At 35.0% G+C, this 22,157-nt stretch overlaps 1 protein-coding gene across 2 annotated transcripts in view; it reads right to left on the reverse strand.

Moving 5' to 3' along the window:
• LOC149783008 (uncharacterized) overlaps positions 1-22,157 on the reverse strand; it is a 108,505-nt gene that overhangs the window by 65,800 nt on the left and 20,548 nt on the right. For both annotated transcript variants that reach the window (XM_089934578.1, XM_089934579.1), the window contains 4 exons: positions 21,348-21,428; positions 10,315-10,401; positions 5,863-5,946; positions 2,682-2,774 (listed from right to left, as the gene is read on the reverse strand). In XM_089934578.1, the coding sequence (XP_089790704.1) occupies positions 2,682-2,774; positions 5,863-5,946; positions 10,315-10,401; positions 21,348-21,428 (345 nt within the window). The remainder of the gene's footprint in view (positions 1-2,681; positions 2,775-5,862; positions 5,947-10,314; positions 10,402-21,347; positions 21,429-22,157) is intronic.

Below are 22,157 nucleotides of genomic sequence, written 5' to 3' on the forward strand. Positions count from 1 at the left end.
TTCATGATCATATTGATGGGTTTCATAGAAATCGCACTAGTAATTTCATTATTTAATGCAGCTATCACATTTGGTAGTCTTGCAACCCATTCACGAGATCTTTTGTCTTTCTGAATTATTTCCTTCACATATTGATATCCAAACAATCTCTCAGCAAGTGTTTGATTAAATTGTTCAACAATTGCCTGATTGCGATTTCAGTACATCCTCGTCTGATTTTAATGTTATGTTTTTTCATCAGAGATGATACTGCACCAAGAAATTCGTTGCCAGGATCAATCTGTAGTAAATGTGGCCATCGCAAGAATCCTCATTGATAAATTTGTTCAAAAGCAGATACAACTTCAGGTGCTGTTTCAGTTGACAGTGGTTCTGCTTCTTTATATCAATTTCCAACGTCAATGACAGTCAATGCATATTTGTATGTACGTGAATAACGTCTACCAATTTTAATGGTATTGTGTGGTAAAAATAAAATATCTGCTTGATGAACTTCATTTGGAGCACTGACATCAAAATGTGCATACTGAATTTGTCTAGGTGGTGGTAGATAAATTTACCATATTGCCTGTCATGCCAACCACTTTGCAGGAACAGAACGTGTGACATTTGCTGCATCAGCAAGTTTACTAATCACTGCTCTACCCCTCCAATATCCTCTTGGGCTATAATAAATCGATTCCATTATAATAATAATAATTGGCTGATTAGTTTAACTATCATCACAGATCATACTAGAAAGCTAGCAAGTTTTTCTCTGAGATTTATTTTTTACGGAAATTACTGAGTGAATCAACTTCACATCTGCAATATGTCATTGTAAATCCTTCTTTTTATATGCTACATCATGAATGTGACACGCTTGATCAATCGCATTTATTGGATATTCTCCAGGTCTTGGTTGATTTCACTCATCAAGTCAGATATCAAGTTCCAGGACCACAATAATGATATCCAGGAAGATGTCTTTCTCCTGGGTATTTAGCCCATGGAGTTCTGGTAATTTTCATAATGAAGCAGCGATACTGCCGCCTGTTTTTTTTGTCAAGGGAGAATTTTTTTATTTGCTTCTATCACATTTTACACATTTACCTGTAAGTGCATGCTCTTTATTGTTTGTTATTATTGTTGTTAATCCACTTGTGAAAGTGGGTGCTCTACACTGAACACAATATAAATCCATATTATTTATTATATTTCTACAACATGGATATCATTGATTTTTCAGCAATACGAAAACAAGACCAGTAAAACATATTTCAGCATTACCGAATTCCATCAGAATGATAATAATAGGTCCATTCGGATCGGATAAAACACAATTACTGCTTAATTTGATAGTGAGATGGCTCCAGTGGAATAGATTATATTTAGTGGCACCATCTGTAGATGATCAGTGATGTTATGATGTGCTGAAAGATTTTAATGAAAACACAAAATTGTTGGACAAGGATGGTAATGATATTATTAATTTTATCACCGATATTGCTGAAGCTCCATCTGTAGATGACTTCCATGGATTTATTAATAATCTCGTAGTATATAACAACGTAATGTTGGACAAACAAGCAAATCCAGCTCGGATATTTTCTCAAGGCAGACATAAAAACACAGTCGTGATTTATGTTACTCAGCGATATACACAAATACCTAAAGTGATCAAAAATAACTGTAATATTTTAGTTGCGTTTAATGGAGTTGATACACATACTCTGCGAAACATTCATAAGACCTGGTGTTCAGGGGATATGGACATGATTAAGTTCAAAAACTTCTTTTCAAAGACACAAGCTATCCCACACGCATTTATAACAATGAATTTGCATGATCCTCAGTCACTATATCACATAGGTCTTGATAAAATCTTAGGATAAAAAGATAGCAGCAGGGAGGGTGCAACTAAAAATGAGTGTCTGATGGGTAAACAAAAACACGCATTACAAATTTTGAAAAATATGAACGACAAAAATGAAGTAGCAAAATGAGCTAACTCTTGGTTTGGCATTATTGACCTTATATTTTTCATATGAAGTTTCAATTTTCATAATTGGACTTTAAAGCAAGTGGTCTGTTCACCCTCCCTGCTAGTACTGCAGTAATGTGGCTGAACTGACTTAACTTCTATGAACCCTAAGAAAGGCTATTAAAATGGTGCTTACTAGCTTATCATATGATGAAGTTAGAACAATGAAGTGCAAAATATTCATCTATGATGAAGAGAGAGCAAGAAATTGACTGAAATATGGCTGAATTATGAAAAATGTGAAGAAAAATCCTCAGAATCAGTCAGTGGTAAAAAAGCACAAGTAGATTTCAGTTTTGCAAAATTTCAAAAAAGAGATTGCTTCTTAGCATGAGTAGAAGTGTGGATGGGATTTTTAACCAATCCCTCTATTCAAGGGGAAATTACTCTTGTCTGACTTCCACCTAGGTGGGCAGATAACTTTTACCACTTTCAACATATTTGGAAGCGACGAATTTGTAAGGTAGTGGTTAATCTCCTAATGTATTTTGACTGGGTAACATATCTGAAGCACAAATAAAAAAACAAGCAATCATCATCCAGATCATTTCTTTGATACAACTTGGGTAACTTTGATGCATGGAAAAAAGCGACCACATATAAATTAATAACGTAAAATGGACACATAAAGCAATAAGAAAGCAAACAATCATCTTACCAAGTTCTTTAGATTTATATTTAGTGTTTTCCCAGACTTCAAAACTTTCTGTACATATTCCACATCTCCGGCCAGAACTCCATGTGCTAGGTCCTGAAAAGCAGGCAATTAAAATTTTATAAATAAAGAAATGTATGAGAACACCGAGATTGTTCAAATTTACTGTGGGAACCACCAAATGAATGAGATTCTAAAGCCAATGAAGAAGAATAGTACATATTCAGTTTGCCTCGTACCTCTTAGAAAATCATAAAAAAATATCATTTGAAATGTACCAAATGATAGTATATATACAATATGCCAATTTGAAAATCATACAAAACCAAATGTACTAAATATGTGAAAATTTACAACAGTGGAATATTAACAAGTATTTAGATTAAGTTACTGAATGACATGTCCATAATTCTTGTACAGATTATTTTTTGTGTCATTAATGGGAAAGATCTCACTTTTTTGCAGATCAGATACAAGAATTTGTGATAACCCTAACTGATTGATAATTCCATTCCAGAGTTTACCATTAGTTTCTTAAAAATATGGATTCAAGCTTTCCTCACTTTTATTTTTTCTAAAACTGACCTTAAGGCATATACCTGAAGCAGAACCATAAAAACTTCAAAAACGAATTCTGGTGTTACACATTTCTTGCAAAACCTTATTATAAACATTATCCCCCACCACTGAAAAAAAAAATGCAGCAAAAGCTAATTTATTTGTGATCAACAAAAAAGACATGTCTTAAAACTGTAATTTTATGAATTTGTTTCTTGTAAATCAACATTGACTGAAATAGGTTGCATGGACTGCTTAGGATAAATGGAGTCCATAAGCTTCAACAGCTACTGCAATTATTTCACATGCATATTATGTGGAATCAGAATTATATCTTTTTATTGCTTTTATCTTACATGAACAATCTGGCATTCAATCCACATCATACACCCAGATTGGAACCATTTATGTTTTCACTAAAATCACTGTGTCAATTTTTTCACTGAACCAAATCCAATTTTAATAAGTCCTAAATTGTTTTAAATTCCAATCACACTTAATATGTAACAATCTTTGGACAAGAGATTGTAAGTAATAAATACAAAACTACATTAATGTTTTTTCCAAGTCAGGAAAAGAACTTGTTTGATATGGCATACAAATACATCTCAGCCTTGTGACTTCAATATATTCAACGTATTCCTAATCCACATCAATTTCTTCAATTTGCTAACTTAAAAAAAATAAACATGAATATGGATTTTTGTGTATATATCAATTTATAATCAGTAAATCATTCATACATATGAATTAACATAACAATTTCAAGATCCCACTCCAATAGAGACAATACTTGTAAATGAAGAATTAATATTATTCTGTTCCTTGTCCTTTGGATACTGATTTAATTAAAATTAAAGCATTGCAAATTAAATTGAAATTAAAACATTGCAAAATACTTTTCCCACTAATCAACACTGCCTGGCAACATAGTTAAACATCCCATGGAGGGTCCAATACTGCCCACTAATCAACACTGTCTGGCAACATAGTTAAACATACCATGGAGGCTCTAACACTGCCTACTAATCAACAATGCCTGGCAACATAGTTAAACATACCATGGAGGCTCTAACACTGCCCACTAATCAACAATGCCTGGCAACATAGTTAAACATACCATGGAGGCTCTAACACTGCCTACTAATCAACAATGCCTGGCAACATAGTTAAACATACCATGGAGGCTCTAACACTGCCTACTAATCAACAATGCCTGGCAACATAGTTAAACATAACACAGAAGGTCCAATACTGCCCACTAATCAACACTGCCTGGCAACATAGTTAAACATCCCATGGAGGCTCTAACACTGCCTACTAATCAACACTGCCTGGCAACATAGTTAAACATACCATGGAGGCTCTAACACTGCCCACTAATCAACAATGCCTGGCAACATAGTTAAACATACCATGGAGGCTCTAACACTGCCTACTAATCAACACAGAAGGTCCAATACTGCCCACTAATCAACACTGCCTGGCAACATAGTTAAACATCCCATGGAGGCTCTAATACTTCCCACTAATCTACACTGTCTGACAACATAGTTTAACATACCATGGAGGGTCAAATACTGCCCACTAATCAACACTGTCTGGCAACATAGTTAAACATACCATGGAGGCTCCAATACTTCCCACTAATCTACACTGTCTGACAACATAGTTTAACATACCATGGAGGGTCAAATACTGCCCACTAATCAACACTGTCTGGCAACATAGTTAAACATACCATGGAGGCTCTAACACTGCCCACTAATCAACAATGCCTGGCAACATAGTTAAACATACCATGGAGGCTCTAACACTGCCTACTAATCAACAATGCCTGGCAACATAGTTAAACATACCATGGAGGCTCTAACACTGCCTACTAATCAACACTGCCTGGCAACATAGTTAAACATAACACAGAAGGTCCAATACTGCCCACTAATCAACACTGCCTGGCAACATAGTTAAACATCCCATGGAGGCTCTAACACTGCCTACTAATCAACACTGCCTGGCAACATAGTTAAACATACCATGGAGGCTCTAACACTGCCCACTAATCAACAATGCCTGGCAACATAGTTAAACATACCATGGAGGTTCTAACACTGCCTACTAATCAACAATGCCTGGCAACATAGTTAAACATACCATGGAGGCTCTAACACTGCCTACTAATCAACAATGCCTGGCAACATAGTTAAACATAACACAGAAGGTCCAATACTTCCCACTAATCAACACTGCCTGGCAACATAGTTAAACATAACACAGAAGGTCCAATACTGCCCACTAATCAACACTGCCTGGCAACATAGTTAAACATCCCATGGAGGCTCTAACACTGCCCACTAATCAACAATGCTTGGCAACATAGTTAAACATACCATGGAGGCTCTAACACTGCCTACTAATCAACAATGCCTGGCAACATAGTTAAACATAACACAGAAGGTCCAATACTTCCCACTAATCTACACTGTCTGACAACATAGTTTAACATACCATGGAGGGTCAAATACTGCCCACTAATCAACACTGTCTGGCAACATAGTTAAACATGCCATGGAGGGTTCAATACTGCCCACTAATCAACACTGTCTGGCAACATAGTTAAACATACCATGGAGGGTCCAATACTGCCCACAATTCGAATGATACTTTCAGTTCCAACGTCTAGTGCAAGCTGTAATAGCGTCTTTCCATTCTGAAACATAAAATTTCACTGACTTGCAACAAGAAGTACATACATAAATTAGTCTACTGTTTATCAACAGACATTTTTATTTCAAAACAAAAACAGGATTGAGTGGTGGCTATCCTTAACATTGCTCAACCTGTTGTAAATAGATTCGATTTCTGCTTCAGAATTCATTCCAAGAACTGGTTCACCTGAAGTACTGATTGTCTAACTGTACATGCTAAGCACCATCACTTGGTTGGATAGGTTCATTTAAAGGTCAATGGCCACATATATTGTACAAAAGTGTGATATTATTAAAGTCATAAAAGAAATGCATTTGTTATGTATGTACACCATGAAAATGTTTAATTAGATGTAAAACTTAGTTTTTTAAATGAAAATTATTTTCAGCAATATCAGCAAACATTCTGTAGTTTCTGCATGCCAAAAACGGATATGATGTGCATTTATCCATTCTAGCTATTCATGTGTTTTATTTTCCCATGTAAATGTCTATGTGACATATCTTAATGAACATGGTTTTCTACAGCAATTATGGTGCACTGTGTTGCCTACGGATGTAACCAAAAGAGTGATGATGGGACAAAAGGGTTCTTTCTTTTTCTGAAAGACCCTGTTTACTGGAAAAAGTGGATTGAAGTTGTGGGATCAAATAGGGTTATGGATTGGGAAAGTTGTAACATTTATGCCAAAAGCAACATCCTGCTTGTGCGTAACGCATTTTGAGGACAGTTGCTTTTTACATCCTCCTTAAATGATGAAATCCATTGGTGTACAAATAAAATTGAATCTGTTAAAGACAGCAGTGCCTACAATTTCCCAGAGACTGTTGAATATAAGAAAAAATATCCCTTCCGTCACCCAAGAACTTTGGACCTCCTAAATCCCGTAGAAAGCTCTATGAGAAGATGGACAGAATGAGCGTATTAAGTAAAATATATCAAATAAAGATTATAGTACAATCATGTTAATGCAAATGTAAAATATTAAAGTTTGAAACAATCATAATACTTTTTGAACATGCAGAGTGCAGACTTTAATTAAGCTCTTTACTTATCATTATTATAGCAAATATGAACTAAAAACGGTTTAAAAAAGAAGAAATACAAGGTATTACTCTGGGATGTTTATCATTATAGGTATACATGTCTGTAGAATCAGTCATTTATATATATATATATATATATATATATATATATATATATATATATATATATATATATATATATATATATAAAATTACACAAACACATACACGTAAGCACAGTGGAGAGTTATTACACTAAATCAGCTTATTTTAGAAATCCCAATGTCTGGTGCAGTTTTTCTGCAAAAATCAAAGCTTTCACAGGTTGTACATCCAGTCCTGTCAGAATTTCAGACTCAAATTTAATAAATAAAAAATGTAAGTGAACTGTAATAATTCTACTACAAAAAAACTGCAGTGGTAAATGTATCCAGTTTCATTTAAATAATCACAGAGCTTAGTTTTCATAAACTGGGCAACATGCTATAATGTCTACTGGAAGGTAATATGGGAATTCTATTGTTGAAGCACTATTTACAATGGTGGCGCTCTACACTTTTGTATTTTGCATAGGGTTAGAATTTATTTTTTTAAAAGAATTTCCCTGGGTTTCCTCACTGGTTACACTGGCTATTTAAAAAAGTCCTTGTTTATCTTAGTTATTGTTCAAAGAACCTTTAATTCCTTTCATTTTGGTGTATGATTGATGGGTGTAATATGGGTTATAGAGTATACAGAGTGGCTTACTCTATATGTGAAACTTTAAAAAAAAACTGCTAGCTCCACATAGTTATTTTCACTTCCAGAACTTCAGAGGTAAATTGGAAGAAAAAGAGCCAATAACTTTTTTTTACACTTTACATACCTGGTAATTCATTCATTGCACTTTCAGAAGCTGCTATTGTCTAATCTGGGAAAATTCATTTCCCTATTTTAATAGCTCTAAAGATAGTGTACTTTAGACTAATTCAGTCTGATTTTTTTAGCACAAGGAAGCAGACAGTCTGATTTTTTTAGCACAAGGAAGCAGACATTTTAGTTAGCAATGTGCTTAGATCATGTACAATTTCCGCATGTACAATATCCAAAGAAATGTCAGCCACATTGCATCAAAGCAGCATAGAGGTATAACAACATTCTCTCCACTGTGCATGTTTCAAATGCAAACAACTTCACCTTACATACGTCACTCTCTCTAAAGTACAAAATAACTGGTGAGCGCCCCCAATGCTCCAGGTATGAATTTCTCACAAAAGGAAGAGTGGCACTTTTCTGGCATAGGCTCATACATGTAAAGCTGAACAGTAAATTCATTTTCAATACTTTCATCTAAATGTTCCCTATCCATAGTTTATAGTGTTTTATTTTGTCAACTACAAGAAGCATGTGCATCCTTTTGTGGGGATAAATGTGTCATTTCCGGTTGGCATCCTCTAACGGTTGGAAATCTTAGTTAAGGGGAGGTAACAGCATTGCATACCTCTATATTGAGTAATTAAATTATTATTTCAATTTATACTTGATAATATTTTATTCTTTTTTGTAAGTATAATTACTTTTAATCACCTAATGTAAATCTGACATAAAAAGAAAATTTTTAGAGTATGGCCTGTGACTTTCAAAATACCCATCAGAATCATATTCAGTTTAATAAGTTTAATATTTATGACATCCTTTTGGTCCATCACTTGGCAACTCACCTGAAAATTGTTTGGAATGTAAGGATGGAAATATGATTTCTGCTTAAAACATATTCACCATTTTAACACATGATATGCATTCAAACATCAGAATCTGCATCAGTAAATATCTTGGAAACTTTCACATGAGTATGACATCATTACTCGCCACGTGATGTAATGTCACAGAAAATTATATCTTTTGACAATATTTCAACAAATGTTCTAAAGTGTGCCAGAATGGGGTTAACACTAAACTTGTGTTTATAATTTTTTGGACATTAATGGGCAGCTTATCACAATTCAAACATGTTATCCTCTTTAAATTCACTGAGTTCACTAATGAGATAATTATCACAATTCAAACATGTTATCCTCTTTAAATTCACTGAGTTCACTAATGAGATAATTATCACAATTCAAACATGTTATCCTCTTTAAATTCACTGATCAGATAATCAGGATTGAATTTAAAATTAAAATGTAATTATCACAAGGCTGTATCATGTTGTCTTTATCCAGATAGTCCAAGATGAACTGGACTAACACCCTTACTCATATCCTGACATCTCTTTAACAGCGCTAATGGTTTGGAATGTGGTATATACATATTTTTATCTTGAATTGACATTCCTCAGATTTGTTCTACATTTCTGTATTTACTCAGTTTCTGCACACTCTTTTTTTTTAAGAACGGTATTATTTAAAACAAATACTGAGGTATCATTGTCATGATTTTTTTAAGAAACAAAAAGACACAATAACTAATGAAACTGCAGAGTATTGAAACTCACACTTGATTTTCAGACAAAGCTACTGAATCAACAACGTGTCAATCAATTCTGCTGGTACTCATATGTTTGTCAGGTAAATAATATTGACCATCATTCTCAAAGCCATTGAGAATTAGGTCCACTCTTTCACACATTTTCATGGCTTGATTGATTTAAGTACACTCTAGTGGTTGAAGGTGGTTCACACATGAGGCAGGCTCAAAACAAAAGAGTGATTCCATTGCTTTTCAATTAAGTTAGCATCTTTTTATTTTTATGAGCTTAGAACACATGAAATATTGACACTGCTTGCTAACTGAATTGAGCAAGTAGCAGCTGGTCATGTGTTTGGTTAACATGTAGAATGAATACATTATCCAGACCAATGGGGTATCTAAGTTGAATTTTACCACTTTTAAGCCACTGTGTTAACATTATAGTCATCATAATGTAATTGATCGTGCAACTTTATGGACTGTGCATTAAGGAAGAGATCATACACATGTATTTTAATATCTAGCAGCTTAGTGTTGTTGACTGTGTTCACTCCCTTACATGATGAGTGCACAAGACATGGGAGAACACTCTATTTTACCAACTACTTTTGTGCCCTTGGTACACAAGTCATGGAAGAAACACTCTATTTTACAGACTACTTTTGTGCCCTGGATACAAAAGTCATGGGAGAAACACTCCATTTTAGAGACTACTTTTGTGCCCTGGGTACACAAGTCATGGGAGAAACACTCTATTTTACAGACTACTTTTGTGCACTGGGTACACAAGTCATGAGAGAAACACTCCATTTTGGAGACTACTTTTGTGCCCTGGGTACACAAGTCATGGGAGAAACACTCTATTTTACAGACTAATACATGTACATTTTACAGACCCTTTGTGTGCTGATGTGACACCACTGGTTAATTAATCTGCGAACACTCATAGCATCATCCCTCTCTACTGCAATCCATATTCCAGGCTGGAAATAATTCAAATTGATAAATTAATATTTCCAAATATTAATATTACATTGTACAAATATTTTTTTTAAAAAATTGATATTATTTTCTTAATTAATAGACAGTAAACAGATATTTCATACATTTTAACAAGAATACAATAAACAGAACATTATATACCAGCAATACTGTAAGTAGTATTAGTATATCTCTTCATGTAAAACCCTCTTTCATTGGTCTGATACCTATTCTGTCATTAAAAGATATAGTACCCATTTAACTTGTTTGTATACTATACCACTGTCAATATTACCTGACCTTTGACCCCTCAATCCCAAAATTTATAATTTGTTTCCTTGCTTCATATGAAAGCCAACCAAAATAGGTTGTCAAAAATGCAAGCTGCTAACAAACTTTTGAGTTGGTGACAATTCGCTGTCCCTTTATTCATTGACATTTTTAAATCCAAATCAACTGGTGTCTTCCTTCTCTCAAATTCAAGCCATTGTCAAAATCTGATTAAGACAAAAGACTCAAGCTTGCATTTTCCTTCATGCAATCTTGGTAACCTTGACCGTTGACCTATTGACCCAAAAACTGATATGTACCATTGTCTCAAATGCAAACCATCCATACAATTTGCCCATAATTTATGACATAGTACTGACATTATTTTGTGGAAACCATTTTCCTACTTAGAATCCCTCTCACACTTACATATAACCTTTAAACACCCAAATCATGAGCTTTTGTGCTTGTCTCAAATGCAAAGTTTAGTCAAGGTACTCCAGTTATTTTGTGTAAAAACAAAACAGGGAAAAAGATAGATGGTTGTATGGATAGCCAGATGAGGGTTAGATGGATGGACACCAAAATATGATGTGTAAAACCTAATTTATTTCAACCTGTAAAATATATAAATTTGTATAATTTGCATCTTTTTTCCTCATCTGTCAAACTGACAAGGTAGGATAAGGGCCACTTTAACCCCAAATCAGAACCAGACAACACTCATATAGATAAAATCTGTTTGTCTGTCTGTCTATCTCTTTATTTAAATATGTATTTAATTTTATCAAAGACTGCTTTAAAAATAAAGGAAAGCAACAACTAAAAAGCCAACAGTTTTCTCATCCATTGCGCCACCTATGTCATGATGACTAACAATCCATTTTTGAGCTTACTGTCAAACAAGACATGTCTTAGACTGTGCCTTTTCACACAGTATACATAATGATCAATGATAATATCAACAAAAATTGATTTGTTTTGTAAGATTTTTTAAAATTACCGTTCTCTCTCACTATAATGTGTTTCAGTATCAACATTATACTGTGACTTAACCAACTACATTATTTCATTAAAGAAAGAAAATACACTGCATTTTTCCTTAAGCTCCTGTACATCCAGTGGTCAGTATAATCAGGAAATGGCACTGGATTTTTTGTGGAGAAGAGATATTTGTACCATACTCATATATTTCCTGATTTTCTGATTTGGTAATTAAAGATGATTTGTTACGAATATCCAGATATAAACCATATCTCTTTCTAGCATGTAGTTCATATTGTCAAACACATGTACTTCAAATAAAACAGTGAAATGTTGATTTTCAAATAAACACAGTAACATTTGTCTTCTTCTAAGCATATGAAGATTGAACTAAGCCTTGAAAAGTACACCATTTTTCTGAATGTTAGATTAAATTATAAAACACAAAAATCAACAAACTTTCAAATGTGAAAAATATAATGAACAATTATTTTGTATGTGTATCAAATACCAAGTCCAAATATAATAACAAGAATTTATACACTTGTGCATGTGAATGCATGTACAGTTGGCTACACACATACACATGCATGCATGTACAGATGTACACAAACATACACATGCATGCAAAGATGGCCACACACACATATACATGCATGCAAACATAGACACAAGTCTTGGGACATAAAGACTGTTTAAATGGGCTGCTTACTCCAGGATAAAGATAATTTTGTACAGAGGCCAGCAATCAATCTACTCATTTTTAATTAATTCAAATAATGTTGCATATATGGTTGACTAATATGTCACCCATTGCAGATTATGCTTCATTTTATGCACCACAAATGAACATTTTAAGTTTAAAAAAAAACAAAAAAATTATATATATGACATTCAGAATCAAGTAACTGATAAGAGGTACTCAAAGACAGGCTCCAAAAGAGCCATCACCAAAACTTTTGAACACTATCAAGTATCAGGCACATAGTAACATAATTTTATTTTATAACTGAGAAAGGAATAATTTGGAATAAATTTAGAGGGAAAAAAATCTATCTAAAGTTGGATTTATACTGGAACTCACTACAAAACAGCTTGATACACTACAATTCTAAAAAAAAATTCATTAAACATGATATGAAAAAATTTGAAGGAAAAAAAATCTAAAGTTGATTTGATCTGATACACTGCACAAAAGCTTTACAAGCTACCATTGTACCAAACCATTCACAAGACATACAATGAAACTCTTTTATCATAATGTATTTGATTTATATTTATTTACAGAAACAGATTTTAACTACCTGTACACTACGATGGATGACGAATTTGATCAACAAGAGACTTCACAAACTTAACAGTTATAATCCCAATCTAAGCAATTATTGCTTTATCAGCTAACAGGAATAAGTAAAAAACATATTTATATCAATAAATAGAAATGAATGAACAGTTATAAAGTCTATGATGAATAACTTTTATATCCAATAAAAATAGAAATGATTAAACAGTTATGAAGTCTACAAGGAATACCTATTTATATCAATAAACGTAAACAAATAAACAGTGATGAAGTTCTCCTCTTATAATGGCCACAAAACAACTACCAACTGCTATTAATGATAGAAGCCTCACTTTCATGCAAAAATAAAATGGAAAATTCTTACCAAGAGATGATGCATCTTTGCCTTCAAAAATTATAGCTATTTGTTTTCTAATCAAGCATGACATTGTTACTGTGACTACAAAAGAATCAGACCCAACTGCAAACCAGAAGTGATACAGTCTTTATAAAGATTTCTTAGATCACATTTGTCACAAACTGACAGGCATGTTCAATTTCCTAAACCAACAGAGTGTACATTGAGCAAATTTGTTTTTCATGCAAACACAAATAAAATCAATACATCTTGAGATGGTATGTTATAAATGTTGGTCTATGTTAGCACAGATGGTTTAATATACTTTTGAAAAGGTATAGTGACATGAGCTGACAACACAAACACCAATCCACTACTCAGAGACATGAGCTGACAACACAAACACCAATCCACTACTCAGTGACATGGGCTGACAACACAAATGGTATGTTATAAATGTTGGTCTATGTTAGAACAGATGGTTTATCATGCTTTTGAAAAGGTATAGTGATGTGAGCTGACAACACAAACACCAATCCACTACTCAGAGACATGAGCTGGCAACACAAACACCAATCCACGACTCAGAGACATGAGCTGACAACACAAACACTAATCCACTACTCAGAGACATGAGCTGACAACACAAACTCCAATCCACTACTCAGAGACATGAGCTGACAACACAAACACCAATCCACTACTCAGTGACATGAGCTGACAACATAAACACCAATCCACTACTCAGAGAATGTTGCATCAAAACAATACTGGGATTATTTTGGAAGTAAAGGAGAAAACTTTTAGCTCTGAAATATCTTTTAATTTTACATTATTGTCTTTCTGCTATGTTTGTTCAAGCAGGTTTTATTATGGAAATATTAAATTTTGTACACTTTTTAGATAACTAACTTGTATCATTAAAGTATCTCACTATGTCATAAATGCATTAAAAGGGTAGAGGATCACTTTGTGAAAAAAGTATGTATAGTTTCCACACACCTCCCTTTTGTTTGCAACCCCTTTAGATTTTCCAAACAAACAAACAAAATGCATCAAGGATATAAAAAAATGCACAAAACTTATTCATTTCATTCATCAATTTATAATTTCTAACCTGATTGCCACCTGTGGGTCCCTAACACTGTCATTTTATTGGTGTTCCAAACCAAATGGAAGCTCTTGATGTAAACAAGCTGACAGACTACTTCCTGTCCTTTTCTGTATTCTAGAACAGTCCATTACAGTAAAATCTGTGTTGTCTGTGTCCAATATTTGCAATGTATGGTTTTAATAGTTCTAAAACAAAATTGAACAATTAGAAAAGAGGAACTCTTGTATATATGTGTTAAAAGAGATGTAAGTCCAAAATGTACAGAATTATTAGGATTATCAAAGACAGTGATGACCTTGATCACATATGTTGCTTGAAAACATAGACTGTCCATGCGAATATGGTAGCTCTGTTACTAAAGACACTTCCATTACATTTGAAATCCAACAATATTTGGGACCCCCTAGTAACAATCAAATTAGAAATTATAAACTGATAAGTAAAACAAATATGTTTTATGCTTTTTTTTACATCCTTGATTCATTTTTGTTTTTTAAAATTGGTAGAGAAAACAAACAAACAGGAGGTGTGAATTCTATACTAACTACAATTCATAGATCTTGACATTTTAACTGTACAAGCCTTGATCTTTATTGGTAAGAGTAACATGAACAGCATATTATGTATCCACCCCATGTTTAATAGTTCAATAGCAAAGAAAGGCTGACCACAGACAGAATTAACAAAATAACAGTTGTCTTTTTGGGACTTTGACCTTTAAGCTGTTTCACTCGACATATCACCGTATTTACCATATATGTTGGGACACCATCTTTGTTGGGACACCATAAATTAATTTTAAAAGTGACTTTTTTGTGAACTGTATGATCTAGAACACATTTTTTTTTCATGTCGTGAGTTGTGGGACACCTTTTAAATCATTCAAAAATTACATGTCAGAAAATGCACTCTAACTGAAATTTTATTTTAAAAAAAAAAACTGTACTTGAGAAAAAATTCTTTAATCCACTGTAGCAGCATCTCATCAGCACAACCCTTCTCATGCACATGTACAAAGCATTCTTTTGGTGAATGAATATTATTTTTTTTTAGCTTCTCATACCATGAAATTGTTTTAGAGGCAACATATCACCTGAAGTGGAAACTGCATGGACTGAAGTCAGATTTTTTCAAATCTGCACCAGTCTTGCTAATTCTCACACTTTTGACCCCCATCTTATCGTAAGTAAATCCAGGAATGAGATCAAAGTACAACAGAATTTCATCCATGTTCATGATCATATTGTTGGCGAAATCATCTGCTTTTCTTCTGGCCTTCATGAATTCATCACATTTTATTTTCTCCAAATCTTCTGGGCGATGCTGGGTCATCGATGTCTGTGCACGAAGCACTATATTGTGTCACTTTAAAAATTGTTATACTGTTTCAATTTATTTTCAAAATTCCCATGAATACCGGTGAAAAGGAACCAAAGTTTGCTTTAATATTTAAACCGCCTTTGTATATCCCCCCCAACAAAAAAAATTCAGCACACATGGATATAATTCAATCTTAGTTATTTTGCACCTAACACCATGTGATGTATGAATGACAGATGTCTTCAAGATATCAGTTAATTATTTCCCTCTTGTTTGCAATTTTGTTGGATCAAGTTTTCAGTTGGATAACATATTCAAACCTTTGAGCACAACCAAACACAATTTGTTTCTCAATGTTCATGTCATTACATGCTACAGTATGGAAACCTACACTACATATAAAGATTTCATGGATATATTTTATTCTTTAATGCTCATGTTGAAAAAAAGGAATAAATGATAACAATACAAGGTTAGTTTCTTTTTATTATCAAAAAAGATTTGTTTTAATCTATATTATTGCAATGTCCAGTTTGGGGGGGGGGAGCGCAAATGCAATACAAATGTATTTTGTTTCTTAAGTCTTGGGACATATGGCCTAGGTGAAAAAAGTTTCACCATACGTTCTGGGACAGGAAAAAAAATAATTATGTTATCATGACCCAATATATACGGTAAAATACAGTAAGCTTATTTCCTTCCCATATGAACAAGCCACCATTAAAGTTCAGTGTCATTGTTTGGTATGCAATCTAAGTCAATTTCCAGAAAGGAAATATTTAAGTGAATTTGTATCTGAAAATACTTACCCAATCACATTAATATTAGGAAAACAACATGCTATCTCCCATATCCAGCCCTCCCAGACAGACAAAGAAAAAATCATCTTTCTCCATATAGATCATATGGATGAAAAGCATAAACCAGTGGTGGCACAACAGTTTGAGGTACCTTGGGGCAATGTTCTGTAGTGCCTCTAGTTTGCTACAGAGAACAGTTTTCATGTCAGCTGCCAGCCCCCTTTCTCCCTCTCCTTCCTAAATGTAAGTTTTGTGAAGAATTGGCCCAATTAAACTAAGGTAAAGGTGAAACAATGTTAAAATTTCAGCTGCAAAATACAAAACAACTTCCAAAGGTGCCCACTTACCTGGCACCTGGGGAAATTGCCCCTTTCCTCTCCCACCTACCTGATACTGCCACTAGCAGTAACTCCTGTCCATTACATCCCCTTGTGCTACCAGGTGTTACTAGTTTTAAGCTGAGTTGTATATCATCGAGGCTGCTCACACGGTGGGAAGCTTGAAGAGTTTTAAAGTAATGTAATCAGGTAAGTATTCTTGGAGAAAATTTTTACTGAAAAATATGCATTCTCCTTCAAATACCTATACCCCAGACATCTTTTGAGGAATGAAAGGCTGGATTCCCAATATGAAGGATAACCTGCTCTCCTATACTGAAAGCAGCAAAGCCTGATAGTCACATGATTTGGGTGATAATTATACCTGGCTAATGAGAATATTATTAAACTTCTTATGGACAAACACTGTATTGATGAATCCAGGGAAAGCACTAAACAATACCTGTAAGGAGCTGATGATGATGTCAGCTGGGCATGGTGGTCATCTGGACAGTTGCCACTGGGCCCACAAGATTCAATTCTTGTCTTTCTAAAGCCAATTCCCTGTGATAAAAACTCAAGAAGGATGACTCTCCATGCCAGCCAACAGCTTCTGTTATGTGATTGATTGTATGTTACTTTAAAACACAAGTTTTGCAGAGATGACTTTAACTCAATGAACTGAAATTTTCATGAGGCAACTGATCTATCAAGACTTCAGAGTATCCCAAGCACATAATCCACTTCAGCCATGATCATAGGGCTTCACGAATGGTATCATCTCTTCTATGATCCACAGAAAGAGTCATTTTCTTTGTTCCATGACTTTTCTCTGTCCTCTTAAAGTAACACTTGATGGGCACAGACAGGCTTTTGCATAGTTACTTCTCTCAATGTATATGTCAAAGAGAAGGAACATATGACAACTCTCTGATTACACACTAGCAGTAACCTATTTTTGGTTGCAAAGACCGGTTGCATCATTAGACTCACAGAATCATTCATTTTAAACTGAAGATAGTTCAGGTCCACTGAAATTGCTTGCCCAGCATGCTGCAGACAAAACTATCTGGAAACACATTTTGTATAATAGTAGCATCAAGTTAAATGTTTCAATTTTCTGAACTGAGCCATGTCAAAATTTATGAAAGGTTCTATTTCAGAAACAGAGTGAGGAATTCCAGTCTGAATCAAGTCAAAATTGGCTAATAGGTCTGAATGATGTTGATGAACTGAGACACTCAAAGGATGATGATAGTGACTTGGCACCAGTCCCTGTATACATGCCACTTTCCATCATAAGCTTTCAAAGTGGAGGGCTTTCTTGCGCAAGAGATTCTCTCCACAATCGAAGGTTTAAATTCTTTCCTCCACAAGGTTATCCTGACAAAAACCAGGAATGAAAGAGAAGTCAGTATCGAGAGGCATGGAATACCTGTGACAACAGTTGTCTGAGAAGATTCAGCTGGGCAGATATGTAGATATGTCACCAAATCAAGCAGATCATTGATGAAGGTTGGGGGGGGGTCTGTGGGGTTTAATGCCATTTTTTATCACATGATCGTCTGTACATGGTGGCCAGTATATCTGGTGGAAGATGAATCTTGGAATACCTTGTGAAGAACCAGTGACTCATGGGAATCTACTGGCAAGTTTGCTTACATACCCGTGTTGGCTGAGCTGAGACTCGAACCCATGTGGACTCAGGTGAGTAGTTAGTGATCTGTAAAGGCATGCACCTCAGAACACTAAGCCACCTGGGGCTCCTAGCTGACCCAGGACTTGTCACTTCTGAGAGGAGCTATCAGAATCAGTTTGCAGCTGGAAAAGAAAAGCCTGAAACAAAATCCTGGATAATGTGGTTTTCATGTAATCACTCCCTGTTTCTTGATTAATGATCAAATTTAAGCTGTATCATTTTGTCCTTCTCTGAATCTGACTGTATGTCCATCATGTCCATCACTATGGGAGAGGACAAAAGAGGAGGGAGTTGGATACATGGAATCTGAAACCCATCTAAATGACTTGGACTTAATTATTTTGTGAAAATAAAGCAATCAAATGAATGCAGAATGCAGAAATCTAGAGCCCACCAGTAGGCTCTCTGTGGGCAGTAGGTGTGGCAATTCAATGGTGAAAGCTAGAAGGCTTGGAGAATGAGATACCCTGTTTCTTGACCTTTTCTAAAAGGCTGTGTCTTATACTGGGCAGGTTGTCTTCTGATATATGACTGGTTCTGTGACTGGACAGTAAACAATCTCTTATCTTTATGTCTCTAATCATCTCTCCTTTGAGGTTGAGACTGACTGGCAAGTTGGAGGGACAGTTCCTTAGCTGCCTGTCTCTTCACTTCTTTGATTATGCCTACAAACAGCAAGGACAACCCAAAAGGTGTTGTCCACAATGCCAAGGCATGGTGTGACTTAAATGATGTAAAACACAGAAATGTGTCTCACCAAACCAAGTCCAAGTTAAATGAGGCAGTCAAAGCAATCACCATGGAATGATGTATTATTCTGTTGATGACTTCTGCCAGTCTGCCAGGCATGATCATCACTCCATTTTGTCAGCAAGCTGGAAAATCACTAATGACACCAAGTCCAACATTGATAATGTGGCAACAGTATTGTATACAAGTGTTCATGTAGCATGAAAGACATTTTTATAAAATTTAAAGCTGCTAAATTCTTGTCTGAGGCAAGGAACTTAGTCTGAAAGGCATCCAATTCAGTCTTGCACTTAGTCTGAAAAGCATCTGAGTCTTGCACCAGTAAGATGAAAAAGTTGCAGCTGTTAGTTGGCTTTCTGAGAAGCCCTAGAAGTGACCTGATCATGCGCCTTGCTAGACAGATGGTCTTTTATTTCTTTAATATTTGATAACTGCAGAAGAAGACAGAAGTAGGACTCTCCTTCTCTTCATCTAAATCAACCAAAGCCATGACCTTATAGGCCTGATTAGTGGTAGAGGGGCTGAGGTGATTCTTATGCCAGCAACACCTGCTAAATTTCTTTCATGCCAGTTTTAAAGCTGGATGCAGTTCTCGTCATAGTCAGATCTGAGTATGTTAGATATCCAGGATTATTCTAACACTCACTATGTGGATCATCTTGGTCCATCTCTACTTCCATGCCTGTGTAAACCATACCAGCTGCATGGAAGAGGTATTTCCATCATACTTATATGTGTCATGGTACCTCCCCAAGTATGCTGTGAACATGCAACTAGTTAGATCTGTAGGATGAATTTGTCATACAAATATAGATAGCGGGCTAACTGGTAAAACCCCAACATTCCTAGACTAATAGGATTGATAGCCATCTTTGGATATGCAGGGGAACATACATCCACTGGGCTGCCTAAAAATGTAATGGGGGGACACTGCCTCATATAGTCAAAATTATCTGTTGAAATGCAAAACAGGTATGCAGGCAAAAACTGCCCTGAATTTAATAACTGCATTAGCATCTCTGGTACCAGGCCATGCACCTGTAGCTCTAACAATGGGTAAAGAAACTGTGATGACAGCAAAACTGCAGTGCTGTGCAATTCTATTGCTGCAATGTATAATGTGGCAGATGGTATCATACAATTCATTTTATGCATGTTGAAGACATCTCAATAATGTTCCACACTAAACTCACAGTTGATGCCATGTTGGGGTTGATACTCAAAACTTCAGACTGCACAGTGCATTATTTGTCCCTTTTCTCTCTGTTTATAATGATCATTGACAGGACAGCTGAAAACATATTTTGACCAGATTGTACATACATTTCATGATGTGCATTTTTGCTGGTGAGGCACATGTCCTCTTTGGCCTAGAACTTTTGACATTTGTTGTCATTGTTAATCTGAAATGACAAGAACAATGAAAAATTAATAAATTAATGACTCCAATTGTTAATAAGTTGCAAAAACACCCATTAATGACCACGTGAAAAACATACAATGAATGCAAAAACTTGTACAACATGCATCAGTGATACTGTGTTGGAGCATATGGTCAGAATAAACAAAGCCAACAAACATGACAAATTTAGATAAACATTGGTGAAAATAAAGAAAATAATGTATACTATTTTTAACATATTCCATACTACACACTAAAAACCCAAATCCTTGGATGGATGGCTGAAAACCCATGAAGATAACACAGGATTTTTTAGAGGTCCACAGTACAACATTGCCTGTTCCATAGCATAAACCTAAAACAAGTGCAACTGGAGGCAGCAAGGAGAGGTAATGGGCAGGAGTTACTGCCCTTTGTATATATAACTTCAATGAAAAAGATTTTCATCATTTTGGGAGGGCTTGATTGGGGAGGTAGCAAGCTTATTTTCCTAAGATTAGCATGACTGGGGAACGTATCTGAAGCAGAAACATTCTCTTTCAGGGCAACCTTATGTCCCCTTCATGCTGACACTGAGGTCTTTATAATTAATAACTATTAAACATCAATTAGTGGAGTTCTAAAAATAGAAATAATACACAGATAAGATTACCATATATTTCAGGATCAGCTCTTTGACTGTCCGAGGTATCTCTCTTTTCGACAGCATGTAGCTGAGGACATCCATCTCATCCTTCAAGGAAGAAAAAAAAAAAGAAATAAACTTCTACTGTGAATTAATTTATTTTCCAGGCTATCAATTTGTGCGGTTTTATGAAGATAAAAAAAATTCCATTGCTACTTAATTTTATGGCTGATGGAAGAATTCTTACTGTTTCCATTTAGAAATCATTGTTTGTTGGGTACTTCAATTTCTGGTTTGTTGTAACCACAAAATCTCCAAAAATTGGTATGCCTTGAAAATTTTGAATTTATGGTAAATTTCACTCACTCTCTTCATTAAGGACTGTGGGTTGTGAGCAGTTCAACACTCACCTCTTCCATCAGTTATATCTGAGCACATTTTGCACCAATCTCCATTCTCCATGATTTGCTCATCATCAGTCAAAGACATTTTCATAGTCATGGAATAAAGTGCCGAATAATCTAGACATGCTAAATGCTGAAGAACTGATGTATCTCTGCAAATGATTTACATAAATACAAGACATATGAAGAAAATACCAGTCCACAGAACAGCATGAAGTACGTTTCTCTGACAATACTCACCAGATCTTAACACCTTAGAAATATGATCACTACCTCACACATTCAGCCCTCTCAAGCCAGCTCTTTAGCAATGAAAAAGCTATAAATCTGTCAACATGGATGGGAATCAAGAACAAATATTCTCCCCTTGGATAGAGGAATTGGTGCTGAATCCCACCCATACTTCAGTTACAACTGGAGTGCAAGATGTTAC

Source organism: Sinohyriopsis cumingii, chromosome 15 (genome assembly GCF_028554795.1).
Source record: "Sinohyriopsis cumingii isolate HCF-2022 chromosome 15, ASM2855479v2, whole genome shotgun sequence".
NCBI classification, from domain to species: Eukaryota; Metazoa; Mollusca; class Bivalvia; order Unionida; family Unionidae; genus Sinohyriopsis; species Sinohyriopsis cumingii.